Source organism: Anser anser (assembly GCF_964211835.1).
Source record: "Anser anser genome assembly, chromosome: 3".
In the NCBI taxonomy this organism is placed as follows: domain Eukaryota; kingdom Metazoa; phylum Chordata; class Aves; order Anseriformes; family Anatidae; genus Anser; species Anser anser.
Genome location: NC_139722.1, coordinates 116,601,317 through 116,624,673, shown reverse-complemented (window position 1 = coordinate 116,624,673; position 23,357 = coordinate 116,601,317). Strand labels below are relative to the sequence as shown.

Here is a 23,357-nt window from a genome sequence, read left to right as displayed (position 1 = left end):
TATGGCTAATGATGACTGTAAATTCAGTTGTGATGCTGCTGCACTTACCTGCAATTTAGATAGAAGGAGGTGTATTTTTCAGACGGCATGGTTGGTGTTTCGGGATGAACAATTTATCTACCTGGGTTCATTCTGCTTCTCCCAGAACTGATTGTATATTAGCACGTCTCATGAAAATCATGCGTGACATTACTCTTGCATCTATATATTGAAAAGAAATGAAACTGGGGCTGGATAAAAGCCCTTTGAAGTTGGTGGAAATGTCTCCCATCAACTTCAATATGAACACATGAACGCGGAAATGTAGGATTGGAAAGGACCTCCCGGGACACTGAGTCAGTCCTCTGCTATCACCCTCACTACCTCGTGTCATCCCTTCTCCATCTGTTGTTTCACTTCAGCTTGTCTATGGGCTGATGATGTGCTCAGCATATTGCTGAAAGTGTTACCAATAATGAGATTTTTTTTCATTAGAGGTAACCAGTAGGTCCGGTGTGTTTGATTTGTCATCTCTTACAGGCGTGAACAACTCCCAGTACATCATCTTAAAAATGCAGTTTGGTCAACATATGCAGGTATCGGGAAGACTGAAAGAGGGACAAGGTTATCTATATTTAGTTTGTGTGTTTGTCAGAACTCCAGAAACTCGCACCATGGTTCCCAATAGATAGTGGATGGGATCCTCCAGTGATCCTTGCAGCAGATAGTGGGGATTGATCACAACAGAACGAAAGGGGCCCTGTTTTCTGGCAATGTTTTTGGTCTTTAAGAGTTAAAAGTGATAGGTGAAGAAGGCCCAGATTCTTTGGATATTTTTTTTTCCGTACAATATTGTATATGCTGAAAGTGAAACGAAATAATTGAAAGGTATGACTAGGAAAATTCCATGCAATTTTATTCAAAGCCAATTATGTAAAGAGAAGATAGTAGAGAGGGTTGGAAAGGGTTAAAATTAAAAGCTGTTTCTAAAGCCTGCAATAATAATACAATAGATTGGTGGTAGCCACAGGCAGAATTTACTGTCCTTGGTCTAGTGAACCAGTATTAACCCTTCAAGTGTCCTGGATGGCTCTGTGCACAGTGTAACTTTCTGCTCCAGTGTATGGATGTATGCTTTCTGTCAGATTGCTCAATTAATTATAATTGTCCTACCTTTAAAGGGATGGCCCTGGGCATACTAGGGGGTGTGGCCCTCCTGGGGTTTTATTTCAAGCCATATCCTACTGTCTCTAACTCAGTCAATGAATCTTACTCATCAATATTTAATGACACAAGTGTACCTTTTTTTTAAAAAAAATTATTCTTCTACACAACTAGACAGGTGCATTGTCTTCCTGTTACATTTGGCAACAGTGAAGATGCTGCCTAGCTCTATGTTAGGATCTAAGAAATAGGTGGGTAGACCCACCAAAAAATGTCAGCGGGCACTGCCTGTGTATTTGAGAAATGGGCATTACAGACCTCTTGCTCCACCTCTGAGGTGCCACAATAGGCACCTTGCTGCAGGTTCAGTACTGAACTAGTGTTAGTCAGCTTCAAAGCAGCTTTTGCCAGCTGTGTAACACACAGGAAGAAATTGGTTTTAAGGAATAGGGCAGGAGAAACATCTCAAAGACTACTCATTTTACACTTCCAGTGCAACGTCTGCTGCTCTAAAAGCCACCAGTGACACATTCTGTGCCGTTCACACCTTGCTGTAGTCTTGGACAAGAACCACATCCTGTGTATTATTGATATTTTATGACAAGGTAAAGCAATTTTATAACATCAGGCTGCCCATCTGCTATGAACTACTTTTCACAATATTCAAAATAGATGTGTTTCCCTTTCCTGTTTTCATATGAGTGAAATGCAGACCACAGTTAGGTTATGAGACTGGGGGCCAGGAATTTTTCTACTTTTAATCCTGTCTCTGACATTGATTCCTTCATTAGCCTTGGGCAAGTCATTTCACTTGGATATATTCGAATCACCACATCTATAAAATGGAGATGCAGTGAGGTGTCATGGAGATTTATTAGGCTGTGTCTGCAGCATACTTTGAAGAAGTCAAACCATATACACCTGTTAATGAATGGAATTTTAAAATATGAATGAAAACATTTCCTTGTTTCAGAAGCTCAGGTTCTGGGTAAGTGTCCTGCAGACCTGTGACTACCACTGCAGTCAGCAGTTACGACTTACATTCAGAATGTAAAAAATAATAATAATTAGCAAAACATTACCATTATGGCAACTGAATGCCAGAGAGTTTCCCAGTCAGAAATGTGTTGTTAAAGGTGGACATTATATTTGTCCCTATGAAATCAAAAAAAGCAATTTTTGCAGTTAAAAATATCCATGGGTAATTTAGAGAGTACTTGCTCTGTGGTTGGTAGATTTATAGGGAAATTAGCTACCTGCATAATTACGTCACTACAGAGTAAAACTCTGGCCTTGCAGGGGGATTTTGCTATCGGCCTCAATGAAGAGCTCATCCAACTTATCGTTTTCCAGTACGCTTTGGTTGGAGGCTTCACCAGGACTTGGAGCTTTCCACGCATTGGTGGTGTGGCCCAGCAAAGGTCCATAATCAGTGGGAGTCTGTTCATTGTCTACCCTGTAGAGGGGCATCTCAGATGAGCTGGTCCCATCCTGAGTTGGTTGTGATAAAGTCTTTGGTCTCAGCAGAAGGTCATGAGGTTGGACACGTGCCCTGTCTGCCCCACCAGTCGGAGCCGCACACCTGGGCACGTGAGACCAAAGTCACCTTACCTTTGGCACCGGCCAGAACCGAAACAAGCTGGTGCCAAACTCACATTGTCCTTACTCATGCTGGACTTTCTGTAGACAGGAATAAATCTCCTCCGTGACTAATCTGCGCATGACTCACCAACTGTACTGTAATGCAAACCTTGAAGAGCTGTGGGAAGGAGCGGCGCACTGAGGCATGTTCCAAACGAACACTGACCCCACGCAGCAGACAGCGAGACTCGCACAGAAACCCAGCGCAGGAGGGGGTTTCTGCAGGGCTGGGGCAGTGCAAGCACAGCGTGGATCCAGCCTTCCTGCTGCCCTTCTGCTCGCTGCTTCCCGGCCGCTACCACGCAGTTGCAGGTACCATGTTCCCCCGGAAATTGGAGTAGATGACACAGAACAGTCTGGAGAGAGGAAGGCATCGGGGTTAGGAAACAGATGGGGCATGGGGTGCAGTGGGGTTACAAGGAGAGCAAGGATGGGAAGGATGGGTCTCCCATAGGAAATAATGTAACCTTAAAAAGCCACGGTGCAATAATGACATGTTCATTTTGAAATTAGTCACCCAAAGCTGTCTAATTCAGCTCTTCTTGCCCAGACACTGCTTTAATCACGTATGAATCAGTGCGCACACAGGCGGTGAGCGTAGCTGCATGCTCATGCTGGTTCATAGCCACACTGTCACCTACAGCACGGTGGAAAAAGCATCCAAGAGGACTACATAAGGCCTGGTGCCGCATGACATGGTGCTGTGCTTGGACCTGAGTGAAAGCAGTAAGCAAAGATAACTGCAGTGAGATACAGCCACTCATGTGTGAGCAGCAGTGGTGACTGGCACTTTGCTTGGGAGAATTAGGAGGAAGCATAAAACTCCCAGACGTCCTGTGGGTGAACATCGAACAGGTTTCATCTTTTGGGGGAGATTCAGCACAGGATGTCTTGCTAACCACGTGAACCACCCCTCCCCAAGGGGCAGGAGCCTGGTCTCACCCTGCCAGCCTCAGCATTGCAGAGGAAGGCTCTTTTACCATTCACATTTTCCTTCCAGGACATGACGGAGAAATTATCCTTCAGTACCTGAGGAAGGTGCACATCCCTGAGAGAGACAGTCTTCTTCCAGGAGCAGTTTCTGACCTCTGCAGCCTGGCATACAATTTAGCATAGAGAACTCAGCTGTGTCTGTTTCCTGTGTGGGCTGACAGCTTGCTTCCCCAGCCCCTGCTTAACTTGGTAGTCAAAACTGAACCTGTAATTTCTACTAGCATGTAATGTTACAAAAATGACTTTTTAGAAGTCAGTAATTTTCCTACATGGTCTAGTTGTAGTATGTTTCTAAAGGTCTGTGCTCTGGCCTCGCTACCCTCTGAGCAAAAAGCAGCTGGGAGTGTTGCAGAGAGAGCTTGCTTAGCCCTGGGGGAATGGGTGAAGTGGATGTTTGGTGTGACTTGTTTGCAAACCCCTGTGGCTATTTTGAGGAGAGGCTCCTGGGATTTTACGCAGTCATGTATATCCCTTCCGACTTGGAAAGATGGATTCTGTCCAGGCTTCGGCTGAAAACAAGAAGAAGGGGCCATGTTCAAGTGGTGAGTTTTGTTGGTTTAGCAATAAAATGCAGCTACTGAAACCACCATTTACCACCTCCTCTCAGTGCTCTTCTGCACATAGCCAGATTAAATAAGGAAGCTAATGAGTGAACGCAAATGTGTCTAGGTTTATTGTGGGCCAGAGCAGTAGGTGCAGACCCATGGTAACGTGAGAACATGAGGCTCCAAGGGCGGCTGGAAATGCAGATAATATCAGATCAGGTCAAAGAGAGAGGCTTAGCAGCTGTGGTCCTGATCTGTGGCACACGATGAGCCCCAGCCCAGACCATGGGCTATGAATGAAGGAAATCACACAAACAGAAGTGGATGGTTTCATGTTTCCACTTTTCTTCGTATCCCACTGTCCCACTGCATCCCAAGTTGCTACTTGTTTGATAGGCTCATTTTTTTTTCTTTTTTTTTTTTTTTTCCTTTTATGAATCTGGTGGTGTCATTTTCATTTTTACGCTGGAAGCCTGTTTCACTGCGTTTCTGGCAAACCCCATTGGTTAAACTTGTTTTACCACATCATGATCTTTTTTATAGCTCACATCTGCCAGGAAAAGTTTGTCATTCATCATCTTCCTTTCTGCTGTGTTCATTTTCAGCTGTGCATGAAATGTGCTTGTATTTCCAAAGCAATGCAAAGCTTTCTGCTCCGGGGCCAGGGTGGAAGGAATAGGCAGTGGGCAGTCTCTGCGCCATGGCATGTAAGTTGTGCTCAGAAGTGGGGAAGAAGAGAAAAAAATGATCCTGAGCATAAACAAAGTAGGCTGTGGGACTCGGACTCCCCTTCCCAGCGGCATCCCTTCAAGAGACTACTGCCCCAGGCAACTCCAGCTTTGCCTGTGTCTACAGCTGGCTCGTTCCCGGTGGAGAGGAGCTTTCCCCAGAAGCAGTCCCATGGTGTATGCAACATTTCAGGGCTGCATGCTTCCTCCATTTTCGTATTACTCATCCTGTTACGGGTGAGAGTCGTGTTGATGCCAGCAACCGTGTTTAAACATGGGACAGCACTGAAGTACAGCTGTGTTTTGGTCACTGGGTTTCTATACCTACCTTGTGAGTATACCAGAAATGTGTAATGATGCATATAAAGTTGTTCAGTTGCTGTTTTGTTAACCAGGTGGCATTACTTGTGGTAGAATTCATGGGAACTTTGCACAACGAGACCAAAAGCATGACAGTTACAGTCCCTTAGTTGCACCGTGTTGGGCAGAAAGCTTTCTTGAAGTTCTCTGGAGAAAGTTCGCAAAGTTTTCAACAAAGTAGTTTGGGGAGAATCTGGGATGGTAGCAATTTGGGTAGAAAATCAAGGCTTTGCATAATACCTGCTCAGAATCACACAGCTCATGGGACTGATGTTTGAAGTCGCTTCTTGCTCAAAAGATCTGAAACCATGTCGCAGGCACAGATCATCATGACCATCTCCGTTTTCCAGCAACTTGGGCATAAGTGGACGGAGAAGAGAATTTAAGGTACAAGTAACAGTTATGTTCCTTTTGGCCACTGGAAATGGATTTGGATTCCTGATTTTAAGTGCCCGCTTTTGAAATCTTTGCAGCTGTGTGAATGCCTTGAAAGCAACAGGCAAGTTCCCTCTGGCCTTTTTGGGCTGCAGAGGAGAAGCCCCGCTGGGTAAGTGGGCAGGCAGCCGCAGGTGCCAGCGCTGTGCTCTTTGCCACCGGAGTCTGTCTCCCTCCTCCGTATCTCGCTTGTGTGGAGATAAGTGAAAATTCAGGGACTTGTGCCACACTTCCTTCATAATGGTGTGTACAAATATTTGCATGCAGCAGTGGTTCAAAGGAGCCTGAGATACTATCTTAACTGTGGTGCTTTCCCAGACCATTGCTGCACTTTGCCTTTGTGAATAAAGGCAGCAGTGTCTGCAGTCAGGAGATCTCTCATATAGATTTAATCTGGCTGCTTTCTTCCCTGGGGAGCAGAGTTGAGGATAGTGAAGTTCAAGGTAGCGTGTGTTTGAGTTTTGTAAGCAGAATAGACATGGAAATTTAAAGCCTAAATTGCACATTCCAGTCTTCTTATGGAAATGGTGAGCGAAGAGGAAGCGGAGCCCTTAATACTGAACATGCGCCAGTTTTTAAATACCGATACAGATCTAGAGAGCTTATTTATAAACACCGCATGTGTATATGTGCACCACGCATCCACACACTTATACATACACATGCGTATGTGTAATGTTTATAAACAGCGCGTCGCATCTCTCTCTGCTTATAGATTCTATTGATGATTGCTTTATTCGTCTTGTGGCAGACCCATTTAAATGAAAATATGTTACCCATTTCCTTGCTACTATAAATTCTGTGCTATGGGGAAGTAGTGAAGTGCACTAGCTATACATCCATGGAGAAATGCCCTGTTGAGAAGAGGAGTATTATACAGGGAACAATTGACAGCCCTTCACTTCAGTGGGTACATTTCTCTGTACAGCTGCATCACCACTAATGATAAATGAGTAATGTTTGATAGCTGGCTCCGTTGCCTGACAGCTACAGTTTTGGCCAGAGGGCCACGACAGGCTTTAGACTTCTGTTCAAAATGAGTTAAACATATTAGGTATTACGAAGCCACAGAAGCCTCGAGAATGAGTGCTGAAATGAGTTATCAAGGTATGCTCCTGGGTACACAACTTGCAAAGCAGATGTCATTCTAATAATGTGTGATATAGAACATGTCTGGCCTAAACCCTGCTGGATGAAATATGAAGCCCCGTTGGTGATATTTAATACCATTTTATGAGGTGCCATCTTATAAAGACAATGCCCGCCTTATGTGGAATGCTTAAGGTATTTTGCCAAAGGCACTGGGAGGTATCTGAACTAAGTAGAATTTTTATTATTTTATAAGCCTTTACTTTGTAATATTTCTGTTTCTACATTATTGTGGTACTAGCTGTGCTAACCCTTTGTCTAGTGAACTTCATGAGCGGTTTACTGATAGATTGACTGATAGCCACAGTGTCTGTGGATGTAAAGGCCAGTTCCTACCTAAATATATTCTTAACAACAACAAAAAAAAACAACAACACCAAAACCAGAATAAAATAGAAAGCAGGCTTCAAAAGGAAATAAAGCTTTACAGGAGGCACTCTTGGAAAAGAGGTCCTTGAAGCTACAGGATCCAGAGGTTTTGGTGTTTTTTAAAGGAGCGAGGCCTGGGAAGATTGTGAGTTTGTGCATTACAGCTGCAGCACTCATTTCTTCTTGAATTTCTCTTGTAAATCTTGACTTCCCGTTGAGATTTCTGGATCCCTTTGCCGATATCCCAAGGACACACGCTGAGTTGCTTAATTTAAGGAAGATGACGAGTGTTTTCACTCTCCAATTCTCTCTCAATTTATTTACAAATTTTCGTTTAATGCTGCTTTTGTGGAACAAAATTACCTCCTTGTTCAGGTCTGTCAGAAAGCGAAGGCAGAGTGCAAGCGGTTATTCTGAGCAAATTAGGTATCTCCTTCCCAGGACGCAAAGACAGCGTTGACAGCAGTGCCGAGTTAAAGACCCCAGTGGGGCCATACTTACATTTCAAGGATGCTGAGCTGGTGCAGATGGGCTCAGCGCCGAGACCCCCCATCGCCGCTTCTGGAGGATCTGGTCCAGGGCTGCAAGGGAATAGTTTTCTCCTCCTCACCCTACATCATCCTGTATCTCATGTCCCTGCTAGTCATTCAGGCTTCTTCATTTTGCCTCTGCAGGCACAGAGTGCCCATGCCCTGGAAAGCAGCAGCTCCTGAGGCACTCGTGGGGGCAGGCTGATGTGCCCCAGCAGCCGTTTCTGCTCAGCAGGACGCCTCTTTCAAGTGTCCCTTGCAGGGCAGGCTGGCACCCCCAGCTCTCCTCCTTCCAGGGTCTCCTGCTCAGCCACGACCAGCCCAGACATTGTGAACACCATGGGACCAGCTCCCTCTGACTACTCCTGCTGATCTGATCTGCTTGTCTGAATCAACATCAGCACTGAAGAAATTACTCAGCTCGCTGTGCTAGTGACCACCACGTACGGTTTCCAGCTTGAAAGACGTCCCTGCACTCAAATATGTGGTGGTTCTCCCTCTTAATCCTAGCACTCTCCTTCTGTCCGCCCAGCTAAGTAAGTTATCTCTTAATGTTGTGGTAGTGCAGCCTGATGCGAGGAGGTTTTAGGTTAATAACCTTTGATAAAACCCTACCAACTTTTTTTTTTTTTTTGCCCTTGAAAAACTTGCTTTCCCTTCCAAATGCATCATCCCGTGAGCCCAAGGTTCGCAGATATTCAGATTCATCTTCCTTTATACCATAAACATGCCAGATATATATAATCCATTTGGACACTGGCAAGTGATGACTATCAGAGGCAGAATGGGTACTGAGGGGCCCATAGCTATACAGTAACATCGGCTTGGCAGCAGCTCATCCATCGTGCTAGATGATCTGTCCATTTCCCTGCCTATGGCTTGTAGCATATAAAATACAGACAAAAAGTCAGACCAAATATTCCATGTGCAATGCTCTTTGCATTGTAGCCCAGCTCTTCCAGCCTCGGTTTAAATGCACTCGCGGTCCAGCTGCTGGGCTGAGATGCCGCTTTTTGAAAGAAATGTGTCTCAGAAATTCCTGAAAGTCGCTGCTCTATGTATGACACGTCAAGTTACATCTGCTGTGTCACGAAGCATCAGCGTGTTGCAAAATACAGTAATGAAAGGCGACAAGATACACTGTAAACAGTTTCGGTTGATGTTTTTGTTTATTCCAGGGTGAATTTCATGTGATATCGCAGCAGAACTTTCGCCCGGGGTGGTCAGCCAAATCACCCCCAACATTTTGGGTGCCAACGTAGTTTAGCTTTCAAGCTAACGTTCACAAAGCTCTCAGAGCTGCCCCCATGCCCCAGCACAGGCAGCAGTAGGGCAGAGCCAGGCGCCTAGTGGGGTAAGGGGCATCCCCCACGCCAGCTGTGTCCCCCTGCCCACGCAAGGAGCCGTGCAGGGAATTTCCCTATCACCCTCCAGGCATGCCCCAGGGCTCCCCACAAAGGGCTGACGTGATGCAAGTCATGGCTGGGGCACTCGGTGGGGCTTTCTTCGCCTACTGGAGAAAGCTCATAAACTCGTTTGCAAATCCTCCACCCGAGCCGTACAGGTGGCTGATGTTTATAAAGGTTTTCTACTTGGAGCTCATTTCCTTAAAATCTGTCCTTACACTTGCTAAAATCCCCGTTCCAAGCTGCACGAGGCTTTCAGCTCCATTTTCCTCTCAGCGTTTTTCGCCTATATTGTTGCAGGAGTCAAGTAGGGAAATGCACAGAGCTGGGAGATTAAAGATGTAAATTTTATAAACAGAAATCAAAGGTCCTAAATCCTTAGCAAAGAAAAGCCAACATAAGTATGAACATTAAAAAACATACATAAATAGTACTTCAAGGCTGAATGTGTTAAATTATTCAACAGTTAAGTCATAAGTGTTCTTAAACTTAAGTATAAAAATGCCCTTGACAATATTTCATAGCTGTGCATTTCTCTAAAATATTTAGCATTCTCATTAAAGAGAATGACTTTATTTTATATATTAGTTACACTCCCACTTGTTAATATGAAGGAATTTAGTAGCAAAGAGCATTCTTATGCATATAAGCCGAAGACAATTTACATATAAAGTTGGACAACTATTCACTTTTTATTTATTCCTGGATCATCTGCATCCACGCAGAGCCACAGAACATTTAAACAAATTCGTTCCTTAATGTGTAGTATTAATATTTCCTAGCCCCAAATATCATTTGCTAATGCCATCGCAAAGACAGGTTCATTCAAAGCTACATGGAACTTCTTGCCTTTGAAAGACTTAATGAACCTTACATTTTTGGTATACTGCACAGTGTAATGCCTATTACATATTCATTGCCAGAATGGAAGATTTCCTTTAACTCTGAGCTTCCTGGTCTAGTTCACTGTAAAACATTGTCAAAAGTCACAAGAGACTTTCACTGAAAATTGTGACTCTTGATAGCAGGATGTAATGGGGAGGTTTAGAATAGAAGAACCACTGGTATATGGGCCCGGGGGGAATAGTTCTGACAGACAAATGGATGGATAATACAGTTTTTGACATAATGGGATGAAAAAGTTTATGCCAGAAAGAACTGAATTAAAGTTATTACTTTAAGGAAATTCTGAAGTTCTCAGCACCAGCGGCATTACCTGCATGTGTTTCGTTTTACTGCATCTGTGCATAACAGATTTTTAAACAGCGTTGGTTTTGAATTGATTTACAAGCTTACTAACAAATCTGCAGTAAAATTTTAGTTACTTTCTTGGAAGTAACCCCAGTAACATCATTTTACAGGGTGTTTTTTTTTGGGAGCTGGAGTTGTTTGATCTGTCTGTTTTTTAAAGCCCTGCATAATCACTTTGCCTCTTGACTCCCTTTCGTAGGAGCAGCAAAACAAAAAAGACTATTATTCAGAGTTTTGCTCTGGAATAGTAGGAGGGTACATAAAGCTATATTCTTTTGTATATATATTTTTTTTCTGTGTGTTTTGTGAACTTTGGAAATTAGCAGCTCTGAGATCCCTGGTGAGACACAGAAATTGGCCGATGTGGAAACCATTGCAAGATCAAGGCCTTAGTTAACCAAGGCCATCCAAAAAGGACTGCTTGTTGTTCTACGTGTTATTTTTAGGTGATGGCAGGGCTGAGCTGTCGGTCAGACACACTTTTAGGTGTGCGTGCGTGTGCGCACCCAGGGGTTTGACCACAGGTCTCTGGGGAGGGGATGGTGCAATAACAGCCTCTCCACCCCGAAGCTTCTGCCTGAGCTGTGTTTCATTTGAGCTGGCAGTGACTAAGCCAACGGCTAAAATGCAGAAATAAGTACGGCGGAGAAAGGCCCTCATAATGGCAAAGATGAAAAATGTGTTAGTGCAGAACAATGAAGTGATGGTAAATCTAAAATGTAGGCACCAGTCACCACTTGTACCATGCTGTTGTCAGAAGTGTGCTGAGATATCTGAGAGAGCAGGCTGAGAAAGGGAAGCTAATTATACCACATTATTCACTTCTGCTCATTAGGTATAGTACAAAGGCTCTGCTTTTTATGTATATATTAAAGTGCCAAGGAGTACAGGAATAGATAACTTAATGTTTCTTTTGTCTCACTACTGGGTCAGTTCAGACAGAAAAAAATGTATTTTCATGGACCTGTGAGTTCCCATCCTCAAGAATTAGGGATTTCACCCTATGTCACTCCGAACAAACAAAAGGCAACTTCCCCCTCCTCCCCCCCCCAACACCCAGCAAAACCAAGCTCAACTAAAGCAAAGCTCCTGTGCCCAGTGGCAATTCCTCACCCAGCACCTGCGCAAGGGGGCTCGAGGGGGGGCTGCCTTCCCTGCTCTGCTCAGCATAGGCACCAGCAGCAATGGGAAGGCTCTTCGTACTCGGTCCCTCTTCCCCACACACCCCAAAGAGCTCCAGAGATGATTTGGCAGCCACAACCTACCACCCCCCTGCTGACATCCATCCCCGGCTTGCGTCAGCCCCTCCTGCTGCCTCTTGCCACTCCTTCATCCCGAGAGCACAGATAACCACCCGCTCCCTGGCTGAGCACCAGTGAAATGAGTTCAGCTGTTTAATAAACTTCGGAAGGTACGTGTAATGCATTCTCTTAGATGTTCTACCTGCCCCACAATCCTTGTATTGCATTTGGATCTGTAAATGAGCCGTTAGGAATAGATGAACGGGAAGGCGGAGGATTGGTTTATTGAAAATATTTATATATGTGAAATACCCGACTTTCAAAATCCACGGCTCTCTAATGCTCAAGTCACAGAGCACACATTAAATCTGAAAGGAGAGGAACAGGTAACACACTTCCGCAGTCAGGTGAAGGAAATCAAATTTGGGCATTGAAATCTCCGCTTTCCCACGATGAAAATTGCCTTGCTGTTCTAATTATGAGCATCACAAAAGCCACTGCTTCAGTAAAATACCCTGCAGCTACACAAAAGGATAGGCTGGAGAAGCACACATCTACCAATAAGTGGCACTGAGTATCTACTCCATTTCTCACACAGGTTGGCATATCTCTCAGTGGTCCATCTGGTAGAATTGGATGGCATTTATCAGGAAATAATCCAATTGTGGCATGCCAAAACCTGAACATGAAAAGTACTTGTGCCTAGTGTCAATCATTCACCCTCTGACAGTTCAATAAACATCCTTTCTGTGATGGTTTTCAGGAACACTGACACCCAAAATGCTGGAAACAATGCCAGAGATGGAAATGACAATGCTTCTGTGAAACATCAAAAGGGACCGACACAACCTGGCACGGATTCTGTCAAGTGTTGCTTAGCAATACAGTGTTTGTGGGCCGCTGGCGTGTCAGGATTAGCTGCAAAGGGAGTGATATTCACACCTTTGCTGAAAATACATCGTTCCTGAATACAGGAGTATGAAGTGGGGAAGTGCAGCGTGGAACTGGGGATGCCACAGCCACAATATACAACTTGAGCTTTCCAAAAAGCCATCTAACCTCCCCGGTTTTCTTCCTCAGGCATGAAAAGAAAAGCTGGACTGTGCCAAGCTGGTGTGCCTTGTCCCAGTACCGTGAGGACGCAGCCCTGCCCAACCAAGCACCGGGCAGCAGGACTATGGGCTCAGAGGATACGAGGAGGTCTCACACCACCACTCGGTCACCACCACCACTTCCCTTGGGCTGGGGTTGGAGAGGGCCAAGCTCTGCTCCTAGCAGCTCTCACAGGAGGTACGTGCAGGCAGGATTTCACGCAGGCTGGGTTGGCCACTGGGGCTCGGCTGATGGTGATAACATATGCACAGAAAGCCTAAACCTGGAATTGGGATGTAAATAACCGGTATCGCTTCTAATGAAGTGTGAAATAGGGACAGTCATTTTAACAGCAAAGGTGTTGGTAATAAGATCATGCAAGTAGCTCGTGGTAACAAAAAGAAAACTTGCTCACCTGACAAAATTCTCAAGTGAGTCCCTCTCCCCAAATGACTCGATTTACTCTTTGTCTCTCCTGTTCCCCGATCCCACCTCACAAGGGACCCTGAAGGGCAAAAGCGGCATTTCCAGTAAGACAAACAAGGCTCCGTAGCTGGAGGGAGAGCGTGCTGCTTTATATTGCAAACACCACTTTGCTACTGACAAGGAAACTGAATTGGGGGAAGTGAAATAACTTGCCTGAAGACGTGGACAGACCTGGGAACTAAAGTGAGGTCCCCGTAGTGTGCCAAATCCTGAAGCGGAGGCTCACAAGGTCTAACCAAATCGCCTTTTATGTGCGTGTCTGGTAAATGGGAATGGGAGTAACGTGTGCATATCAAATAAGGGGGTTTTGCCTGTCTTGAAATTCAGGGCTTTCAGATCCAGGAATCAGCTGATGCCTGGAGCATATAAACTGCCTTTTTGGTGTGGTGAGGGCAGGCCCGTGGGTCCAAATGCAGACACGCCAGCCAAGCCCATCCAAATGGAGGTGCTGAGACGGTGAGAGGAGGCAGCTGCTGGGAAAGGCTCTTCTGGAACAGGATGGGTTGGCCACTACCCCTCTGGCTCAGGGCTGCCCAGCCTGATGGCACTGCAGTGGTGGCAAGGCTGAAAACATCATTGAGAAGGCTCTTTCAAACAGGCAGAGAGCTCCAAACTGAAATCCTGAGGTGTGCAGATTCTTATATATACTTATGACAGTTTTCCAGGGAGAAGTACAAGCTAACTCCATCAGTGCCTTTGAGCCTTGACTTGTTAATTGGCATTACTTCTAATTCCCAGCTATATTTTAAGGTATGAACCTAAGGAATTTTAAAGTCATTATGTGGGTGAGGGACTGATAAAAATAAATCCTTCAGGTTTGAAAGTGGCAGAGAGGGAATAAAAGGTGTTAAGAAATCCATGAGTTTTCAGCCAATTGGTTCAAAAAAGCATCCGGGTGGACTGCAGCTTCTAGAGAAAGGTCACTGATACTACTCTGGGTACCTCTTTTTATGAACTTTATGCATCACATAAAATAAATTTAGAGCAGTTTAATTTAACAGTCTAATTAGTCATGGCTTTTTCATCTTGTCTATTTAACTATACACAGAACAAAGAGAAAGACACAAGGCCAAATTTGGAGCTGGCACAAATCAGTTCTGCAAGTCAAGGAAGCCGTTCCTGCTCATCCAGGCTGGATACAGATGCCGTTGGCCAATTTTATCCCTGGGGATAACACCCCTAATGTCTGAAGAGTTGCACTGCATATGAATTTGGCTGCCAGGAATTAACTCCCTGCAGAGCGGATCCCTTGTTCTCAGTGTTCAGAGCTTGTGCCCGGTTAGTGAGAGTGTGGGTGAAATACTCAGGAGAAATGGCTTAAAAATTCCAGATAGTTTGGAACAAAACTCCTCTAAGTGTTGGCTTCACAAAGACACATGCAAGCATTTCCCATCGCTTCAGTCTGCTTAATTTGCACCCCCCTTCGCTTTAAATTTCAGTGTTCATATAATCTCACAATCTCAGGCAAATGGCAATCACATGAATGCATCCTCCACTGGAAGTAAGTGTCTCTCTGTTGCCTTTGATGTGGTTATACTGGTTATACCATTATACTAAATCGTGCCTTGTACTTCAGCTCCTCTGTGTAAACCCACAACAGTAAGCAGGTCTTGGTGCAAAGGCATGAACCAACCCACATTTACAAAGGTGATGTTTCTAAGCAGATTCCCAGCTAACAATGTCTTAGGCCAGCTAAATCTAGAGCTCTATGTCCGTACTTAGAGGCTGGTATTTCAGGGGGTTGTGATTCTGCTGCCAGCTTTCATTAACTAAATAAATAATTATTTCTTTCAGGTTTCAGATTTTGTAGATTCCAGCAGAAATCTATCTCCGGTCTGTTGACTGAGACATGGGGCTCATTTATTTTGTGATGTACTTTTGCAAGAGCAGGTACCAGGCGAGGATTGCCATCCTGAAAAGTCCTCAGGGCTCTTCTCCTATGTCAGCAGGCAGCAAAAGGGCTTGGAGGTGATGGGGGTGGCAAAGCCATGTGTCACCCCAACCCCTGGGTGACACAAGAGTCCATTCAAAATGCCTCTTTTCAAAGTTTCCGTAAGTTAGAGTTTCCTCAGCCAAAAATGACTACAACAAACAACAAAAACACAATAAAGAAATGCAAATATATCCTAAACCACCTAATAATTAACTGTGTTCAATTAATCTCTGGGGTGCTCTGTGCTGCTGTGTGGTCTCCCTGGAGGCAGCAGCAGCACCATAGCGGTGAGTTAATGAGTTCTGGTTGTGTCTTGTCCACAGACTTGGCTGCCTCACCGTGCTCCTCCTCTGGCCCAGCTTTCCGAGGAAGAACACCCACTTCTGAGGGCTTTCTCTGTCTTCCTGCTGGAAGCTGATGAAACACCCAGTCTTCCCGTATAAAACATTTCCAAGGTGCTGCCTCCGTGGGGCTCAGCAGGCTGCCACTCTGTGCCCCATTCATGGTGCAGCAGTGGCCGGATCTGCACACTGAGTAAGCTGAGTTCCCGCATGTTAGGGGGTGGGGGTCCCAGGGGCTGCTGGTGCCCGCACGGTGGGCAGTGCACAGCTCCCCTCTCCCATGTCAGCACTGATGGCTGAAGCAACAAGAGTCTCAGTGGATGATGAGGCCAAAAGAGGAGTCTTTTCTGTCTCAACAACCATTGCATTTTTCTTTGCACTCCTGTCATGTGAAGACCAGGTCTTCATTTTGGCAATACAATTTGAAGAGAATGAGTTCATCTGCTCTTTGTTGGGGTCTGTAGACCTTAGTGCTTCACATTAGGTCTAGCATCTGTTTATGTTACTCCTGTTTCTTCTGCAGCTGGGTGTCACTGGGCTGTCAGGCTTCTTTGCACATCTTTCTCTTCCCTTAAACTTCTGTTAAATTTAGGTTTTGCTTGGCAACACACTCTTAAAGTTTTTTAAAGCTTCTGATTATACTTTTATCCTTCTTTTCTTCAGATTCAGCGAGGACCTGTGCAGACCCTGGACCTCTTCTCTGTCAAGAAATTGTTTTTTCCTGTGAAATGCTACAGGTGCTAAAGACAACTCAAACAGCATTGCAGGAAGGAGTCCCCAAAGGGGTCCTGAGCGTGAGTGAAAGGGACACTGTGGACATGTGCAGCACAGGAACATGTTTGCCATTAGCCCTATTTCCAAGAGTATCTCTGTAGGCAATAGGAAATGTTCATTTTTCACATCTCCACAGAAACATCTGTACATAAAGATGAGGGGCCTGTGTCTCCTCCTTCAGACCTGCTCTGTTGGGAGCTTTCCCACATCGTGGAGTTTCCTACATCCTCCTTGGGGTACTCTCCTGTCCTTCTGAAGAGTGTCCTGCATGCACTTGCTAGAAGTCCATAGTTGCCATATCTTCTGAGATTTAACATTCTAATTTCCATATTGCTTTTTTTTTTTTCTCCCTAATACTGCTGGGGTTGGGCACACACTGCACACTGACTTGTGTACTCACAATCACTAATGCTTTTTTTTCCTCCCTAGGCTGAATCCGTCCTCACACTGCAGCACAACATCAGCGCTCGCTACCAGGAGGACCAGAGCTGACACTGCTGCTGATACATTTTGTTTTTCCCTTTCTACCTCCATTGGCTACCACTGCACGTGCCCTCACCTGTATCATTCACCACAGAGCGGACAGCGTTACATGCTGTTTTCTGCGGTCTCCAGCATTCACTTCGTGGTACCTTCCTGACTTGGGACTTCTTTCTTGCAGTAGTTTGTATGAAACATCTCACAGTGCTGCTTTCCAGGAACTCCATTCTGGACAGGATTAATTCCTTTGTGTGGCAAATTTTAATTGTTCTATCAAGGTGTTTTTTTCTTTCTTTTTTTTTTTTTTGAGTTTTCCAACCCCTTCCCCTGGTGTTTTGTCCCAAATCCCAGCCATAATATATTCTCTCTAATGAGAGAACATAATTGTAAGATCGGTACTTCAACCTTCTATTACTCACAGGCTCTTTTATAGTTTCATCCTGAGTTTGTACCAAGGTTGTTTTTTTTTTTTTCCTATTGAAAAATAAGAGGTTGACGTATTTCATCTTTCTTGGAGGACCACTGTTCTTGCATTGTTTTACTACCGTTTTGTACTCCTCTGCTGGAGTTAAGGAAAAGCCACAAAAAGGTGCTGGTTCCCCAAATCAGCCATTGTTAAGAAAGAGGGCAGCTGCTGACTCTTTTTATTCACTAGAAGTGTCAATAAATGCTTTCAGTCGTTGTATGTGTTTCTGAAGGGCTTCACCTTTCTGTTGCAGTAAAGACATTATGCAGCTATGTCTTGTTCAGGTCGTACAGCACTGTCTCCAACACAATAAAGGCCCAGCAAGTGAAAGGCCTAGAGAGTAGAGGCCCGGAGAGTGGTGGCTGAGAGAATGGGAGACTAACAGTGGGAGGCCCCGCAAGTGGGCAACAGAGAGTTACAGGACGAGTGAGAGGCCCAAAGAGTACAGACCCATCGACTAGGAGGCCCAGGCAGTTGGAGGCACAGCAACTGGGAAGCCAAGAGAATGGAAGCTTACACTAGGAGGCTGAGAGTGGAAGGCTCAGAAATTGGAGGCCAAGAGAGTGTAGGGCCCAGAGTTGGAGACTCAGTCTGTAGGAGGCTGAGTTAGATTCTAAGTGGAAGGCCGCAAGAGAAGAGGCTCAGTAAATCAGAGTCTGAGAGAGTGGGAGGCCCTGAATTGGAGATCTAGTATGCGGGAGGCCAAGAGACTGGGAGGTTGACTTGGAGGCTTAAACATTAGAGGAGTGAAGAAGAAAGTAGAAGAAAGTGGTAGGTTCAGTGAGTGCAGGTCCCATGAATGGATGCTGAGTGAGTGTGAGGTCTATGGAGTAGGAGGCCAATTGTTGCAGGCCTAGATAGTGGAGGCCCAGATAGAGATATCAAAAATGGGAGGCAAATATTAGGAGGTACAGAGAGTGGAGGCCCAGAAAGTTGGAGGCTGAGAGAATAGGAGGCTTGGAGAGTCTAAGCTCAGGGACTGAATGCAGGGTGATTTGGAGGCTGATACTTGATAGCTGTGAGAGTGGATGCTGAGAAAGATGGGAGCCCAGAATAGGAGGGAGTGGAGGCTGAAGGAGTGGGAGGTCCAGACATCTGAAGGTCATTAACGGGAAGCTGAGTGAAGGAGAGGCAAAGGGAGAGGAGGCTGTGTCTAGGAGGTCATTGTAGTAGAGGCAGAGAGAGAAGGATGCAGAGAGAAATGGAGGCTGAAGAAATTGGAGGCCTAGCATGGAGGTTCAGCAAGTTAAGGCACAGATAGTAGATGCCAAATAAGCAGGAGATAAAGTATTAGGAGAGCCATATTGGACAGAGAGTGGAGACTCATGGCCTGGGAGGTCAAGAGAATAGGAGCCCAGAGATTACAGGCCAACAGGATGGAGTCTGGATATGTGGGAAGCCAAAAGACTGGAGGATGAGAGAGGCTGATAATTCAAGAATGGAAGAGTGGAGACTGAGGGAGATGGTGGCCTAAAGATTTGGAGGCTGGTAATAAATAGGAAGCTGAGTGAAGGAGCTGCCCAGGGAATAGAAGCTGATTGACTGGGAGGTCACGAGGGTGGGGACTGAAAGAGTGGGATGATGAGAGACATGGCGGCTGAGGAAATGGGAGAACTAGGGTGGAGGACCAGTGAGTTGAGGTCTAAATAGTGAAGCCCAGAGTGGGAGGCCAAAATTGGGAGGCCCAGTAAGTGGAGGCCCAGGGAGTGGGAGCCCAAGAGAATGGCAGGTGCAGGGATTAGAAGCCCAAATAGTGGAGGCTGTGTGATTGTAAAACTGATATCTGGAGTCTGGTAGAGAGGTAGAGGCCGAGAGTGGGAGGCTTCTGGAGCAGAGGTTAAGTGAAAGACTGTCTTAGTGGGAGGCCCATGAGGTGTGAGACCAAGAGAATGGGAAGCTTAGTGAATCTAGACCCAGAAAGTGAAGGGTGGCTGAATTAGAGGCCAATTTTTGGCAGCTGGTGGAGTGGAGTCTAAGAGAGATGGAGGCCCAGAGTGGGAGGCACTGGAAATGGAGGCTGAGGAAGTGGGAGGCTAATATTTCAAGGCCAGAGTTAGTGGAGGCTGAGGGAGATGGTGGCCCAGATTTGGAGACAATTAATTGGGGGGCTGAGTTAAGAAGACGTTCAGGGAGCAGAGGTTGATTGATTGGGAGGTCATGAGTGTGGAGACTGAGACAGCGGGAGGCTGAGGGAGAGGGGGACTGAGGAAATGAGAGATCTCAGGTGGAAGCCCAGTGAGCTGAGGTGCAGAAATAAAGACCAAAAGTGGGAGACCCAAGGAGAAGAGGCTGGGTGACTGGGAGACTAATACTGAGAGGCTGGTAGAGTACAGGCTGAGAGAGACTGAGGCCCAGAGTGGGAGGCCCAAGGGGTAGAGGCTGAGAAAGTGAAAGATGTATTAGTGGGAGGCCTGGGGAAGGGGAGGCCTAGAAAGTTGGAGACCATTAATGGGAGGAGAAAAGACAGTAAGGCCCAGGGTGTGGAGGCTGAGTTACTAGGAGGTCATAAGAGAGAAGACTGAGAAAGAGGAATGCCAAGAAAGATGGAGGTTAAGTAAAATGGAGGTTGGGCGAGTGTAAGGCCTATGGACTAAAGGTCCAGAAAGTAGAGGCTGGGAGTGTGGGAGGTCATAAGAGTGGAAGCTGAGAAAAAGAGATGCCAGGAAAGATGGAGGTTAAGGAAAATGAGAGGCTGAGATAGCAGGAGGCTCAGGGGATAGAGGCCCAGCAATTGGAGGCCGGAAAAGTGGGAGGTGGTAAAGGTGAAGGCTGAAAAAGAGGGACGCCAAGAAAGATGGAGGTTCAGTAAATCGGAAGCCAAAAGATGGGGAGGCTCAGAGAACTGAGGCCCAGTAATTGGAGGCTGGGAGAGTGGTAGGTCATAAGAGTGGAAGCTGAGACTGAGGGAATCAAAGCATAATCACAGTATCACAGTATCACAGTATCACAGATTTCTAGGTTGGAAGAGACCTCAAGATCATCGAGTCCAACCTCCGACCTAACACTAAGTACTCCACTAAACCATATCGCTAAGCTCTACATCTAAACGTCTTTTAAAGACCTCCAGGGACGGTGACTCCACCACCTCCCTGGGCAGCCCGTTCCAATGCTTAATAACCCTTTCGGTAAAGAAGTTCTTCCTAACATCCAACCTAAACCTCCCCTGGTGCAACTTTAGCCCATTCCCCCTCGTCCTGTCACCAGGCACGTGGGAGAACAGACCAACCCCCACCTCGCTACAGCCTCCTTTAAGGTAACTGTAGAAAGCAATAAGGTCGCCCCTGAGCCTCCTCTTCTCCAGGCTGAACAACCCCAGCTCCCTCAGCCGCTCCTCATAAGACTTGTTCTCCAGACCCCTCACCAGCTTGGTCGCCCTTCTCTGGACTCGCTCGAGCACCTCGATGTCCTTCTTGTAGTGAGGGGCCCAAAACTGAACACAGTACTCGAGGTGCGGCCTTACCAGAGCCGAGTACAGGGGGACAATCACCTCCCTAGACCTGCTGGCCACACTGCTTCTTATACAGGCCAGGATGCTGTTGGCCTTCTTGGCCACCTGGGCACACTGCTGGCTCATATTCAGCTGCCTATCAACCAATACTCCCAGGTCCTTCTCGGCCAGGCAGCTTTCCAGCCACTCTTCTCCCAGCCTGTAGCGCTGCTTGGGGTTGTTGCGCCCCAGGTGCAGGACCCGGCACTTGTCCTTGTTGAACTTCATGCAGTTTACCTCAGCCCATCGCTCCAGCCTATCCAGATCCTCCTGCAGAGCCTTCCTGCCCTCGAGCAGATCGACACACGCACTTAGCTTGGTGTCATCTGCAAACTTACTGAGGGTGCACTGGACGTCCTCATCCAGATCATCGATAAAGATATTAAAGAGGACCGGCCCCAGCACTGAGCCCTGGGGGACACCACTAGTGACCGGCCTCCAACCAGATTTGACTCCATTCACCACAACTCTCTGGGCCCGGCTATCCAGCCAGTTTCTAACCCAGCGAAGCGTACGCCAGTCCAAGCCCCGAGCAGCCAGTTTCTTGAAGAGGATGTTGTGGGGAACGGTGTCAAAAAGCCTTATCAAGGCTAATCATCAAGGATGATTAAAGGAGGAAGCCAGAAAAAATGGGAAGCATAGAGAGTGGAGGCTATGAGAGGGGGAGGTCATAAGAGAGGAGGCAGAGAAAGAGGCCTGGTGAGAAGATGGAGGTTAAGGAAAATGGGAGGCTGAGATAGTGGGAGGTTCAAGGAATAGAGGACCAGAGAGTAGAGGTTGGAAGAATGGGTGGTAATAACATGGAGGCTGAGAAACAGGGCTGACAAAGAAGATGGATGTTAAGTAATTTGGAGGCCGAAAGACTGGGATGCTCATGGAATAGAGGCCCAGTAATTGGAGGCTGGGAGAGTGGGAGGTCGTAAGAGTGGAGGCTAAGAGGGATCAGAATAAAAATGAAGTTCAATTATATGGAGGACAAAATAATTAGGAGGCCTAGAGTGTGGAGGCTGGCAGAGGGGGAGGTCATAAGAGTGGAGGCTGAGAAAGAGGGATGAGACGAAAAATGAAGGTTAATTAAATGGGAGGCCAAAAATAATTAGGAGGCCCAGAGATTCAAGGCTGGCAGAGGGGGAGGCTGTAATAGTGGAGTCTGAGAAAGAGGCTTGCCAGGAAGAACAGAGATTAAGGAAAATGGGAGGCCAAGATAGCAGCAGGCTCAAGGACTAGAGGTCCAGAGAGTGGAGGCTGGGAGCATCAGAGGTCATAAGAGTGGAGGCTGAGAACAAGGTGTGCCAAGAAAGACGGAGGTTAAGTAAATTGGAGGCCAAAAGAGTGGGGTGCTCAAGGAATAGAGGCCCAGCAAGTGGAGGCTGGGAGAGTGGGAGGTCATAAGAGTGGAGGCTGAGAAAGAGCAATGCAAAGAAAAATTAAGGGTAAGTAAATGTGATGCCAAAAACTGGGAGGCCAAGAGAGTGGAGGCTGGAAGTGTGGGAGGTCATAAGAGTGGAGGCTGAGAAAGAAGGATGACAAAGAAAATGGAGGTAAAGAAAATGGGAGGCTGAAAGAGTGGTGTGCTCACGGAATCAAGGCCCAAGAATTGGAGGCTGGGAGAGTGGGAGATCATAAGAGTGGAGGCTGAGAAAGAGGGATGAGAATAAAAATGAAGGTTAATTATATGGAGGACAAGATAATTAGTAGGCCTAGAGAGTTGAGGCCAGCAGAGGGAAAGGTCATAAGAGTGGAGGCTGAGAAAGAGGCATGAGAAGAAAAATGGAGGTTCAGTAAATCAGAAGCCAAAAGATTGGGAGGCTCAGGGAACTGAGGCCCAGTAATTGGAGGCTGGGAGAATGGTAGGTCATAAGAGTGGAGGCTGAGATAGAGGGATGCAAAGAATAATCAAGGTTAGTTAAATGGGAGGCCAAAAATATTAGGAGGCCCAGAGAGTAGAGGCTGGAAGAGTGGGTGGTAATAATGTGGAGGCTGAGAAAGAGGGATGACAAAGATGGATGTTAAGTAAATTGGAGGCCTAAAGACTGGGATGCTCATGGAATAGAGGCCCAGCAATTGGAGGCTGGGAGAGTGGGAGGTCATAAGAGTGGAGGCTGAGAAAGAGGGCTGAAAAGAAAACTCAAGGTTAATTAAATGGGAGGCCAAAATAATTAGGAGGCTCGGAGAGTGGAGGCTGGCAGAGGGGGAGGTCATAATAGTGGAGGTTGAGAAAGAAGCCTGGCAAGAAGGATGGAGGTTAAGGAAAATGGGAGGCTGAAATAGCGTGAGGCCAGGACTAGAGGTCCAGAGAGTGGAGGCTGGGATCATTGGAGATCATAAGAGTGGAGTCTGAGAAAAAGGTATGCCAAGAAAGATGGAGGTTAAGTACATTGGAGGCTGAGAGATCAGGAGGCTCAGGAAATAGAGGCCTACCAATGAGAGGCTGGAATAGTGGGAGGTCATAAGAGTGGAGGCCGAGAAAGAAGGATGACGAAAGAAGATGGAGGTTAAGGGAAATG

At 46.3% G+C, this 23,357-nt stretch overlaps 1 protein-coding gene across 10 annotated transcripts in view; it reads left to right on the top strand.

Moving 5' to 3' along the window:
• Positions 1 to 20,594, top strand: part of LOC310896863 (uncharacterized protein) — a 202,306-nt gene extending 181,712 nt beyond the window's left edge. For 4 of the 10 annotated variants that reach the window (XM_083829747.1, XM_083829742.1, XM_083829743.1 and 1 more), the window contains 3 exons: positions 12,872 to 13,081; positions 16,307 to 16,437; positions 16,847 to 20,588. In XM_083829747.1, coding sequence (XP_083685873.1) covers positions 12,872 to 13,081; positions 16,307 to 16,437; positions 16,847 to 16,909 — 404 coding nt within the window. In that variant the 3' untranslated portion in view covers positions 16,910 to 20,588. Of the gene's footprint in view, positions 1 to 2,829; positions 3,097 to 5,038; positions 5,382 to 12,871; positions 13,082 to 13,383; positions 13,621 to 14,417; positions 14,648 to 15,625; positions 15,837 to 16,306; positions 16,439 to 16,846 lie in introns of those variants that run through there. The other 6 variants (XM_083829741.1, XM_083829740.1, XR_014581875.1 and 3 more) reach the window with 5 other exon arrangements.
• The last annotated feature ends 2,763 nt before the right edge of the window (positions 20,595 to 23,357 follow it).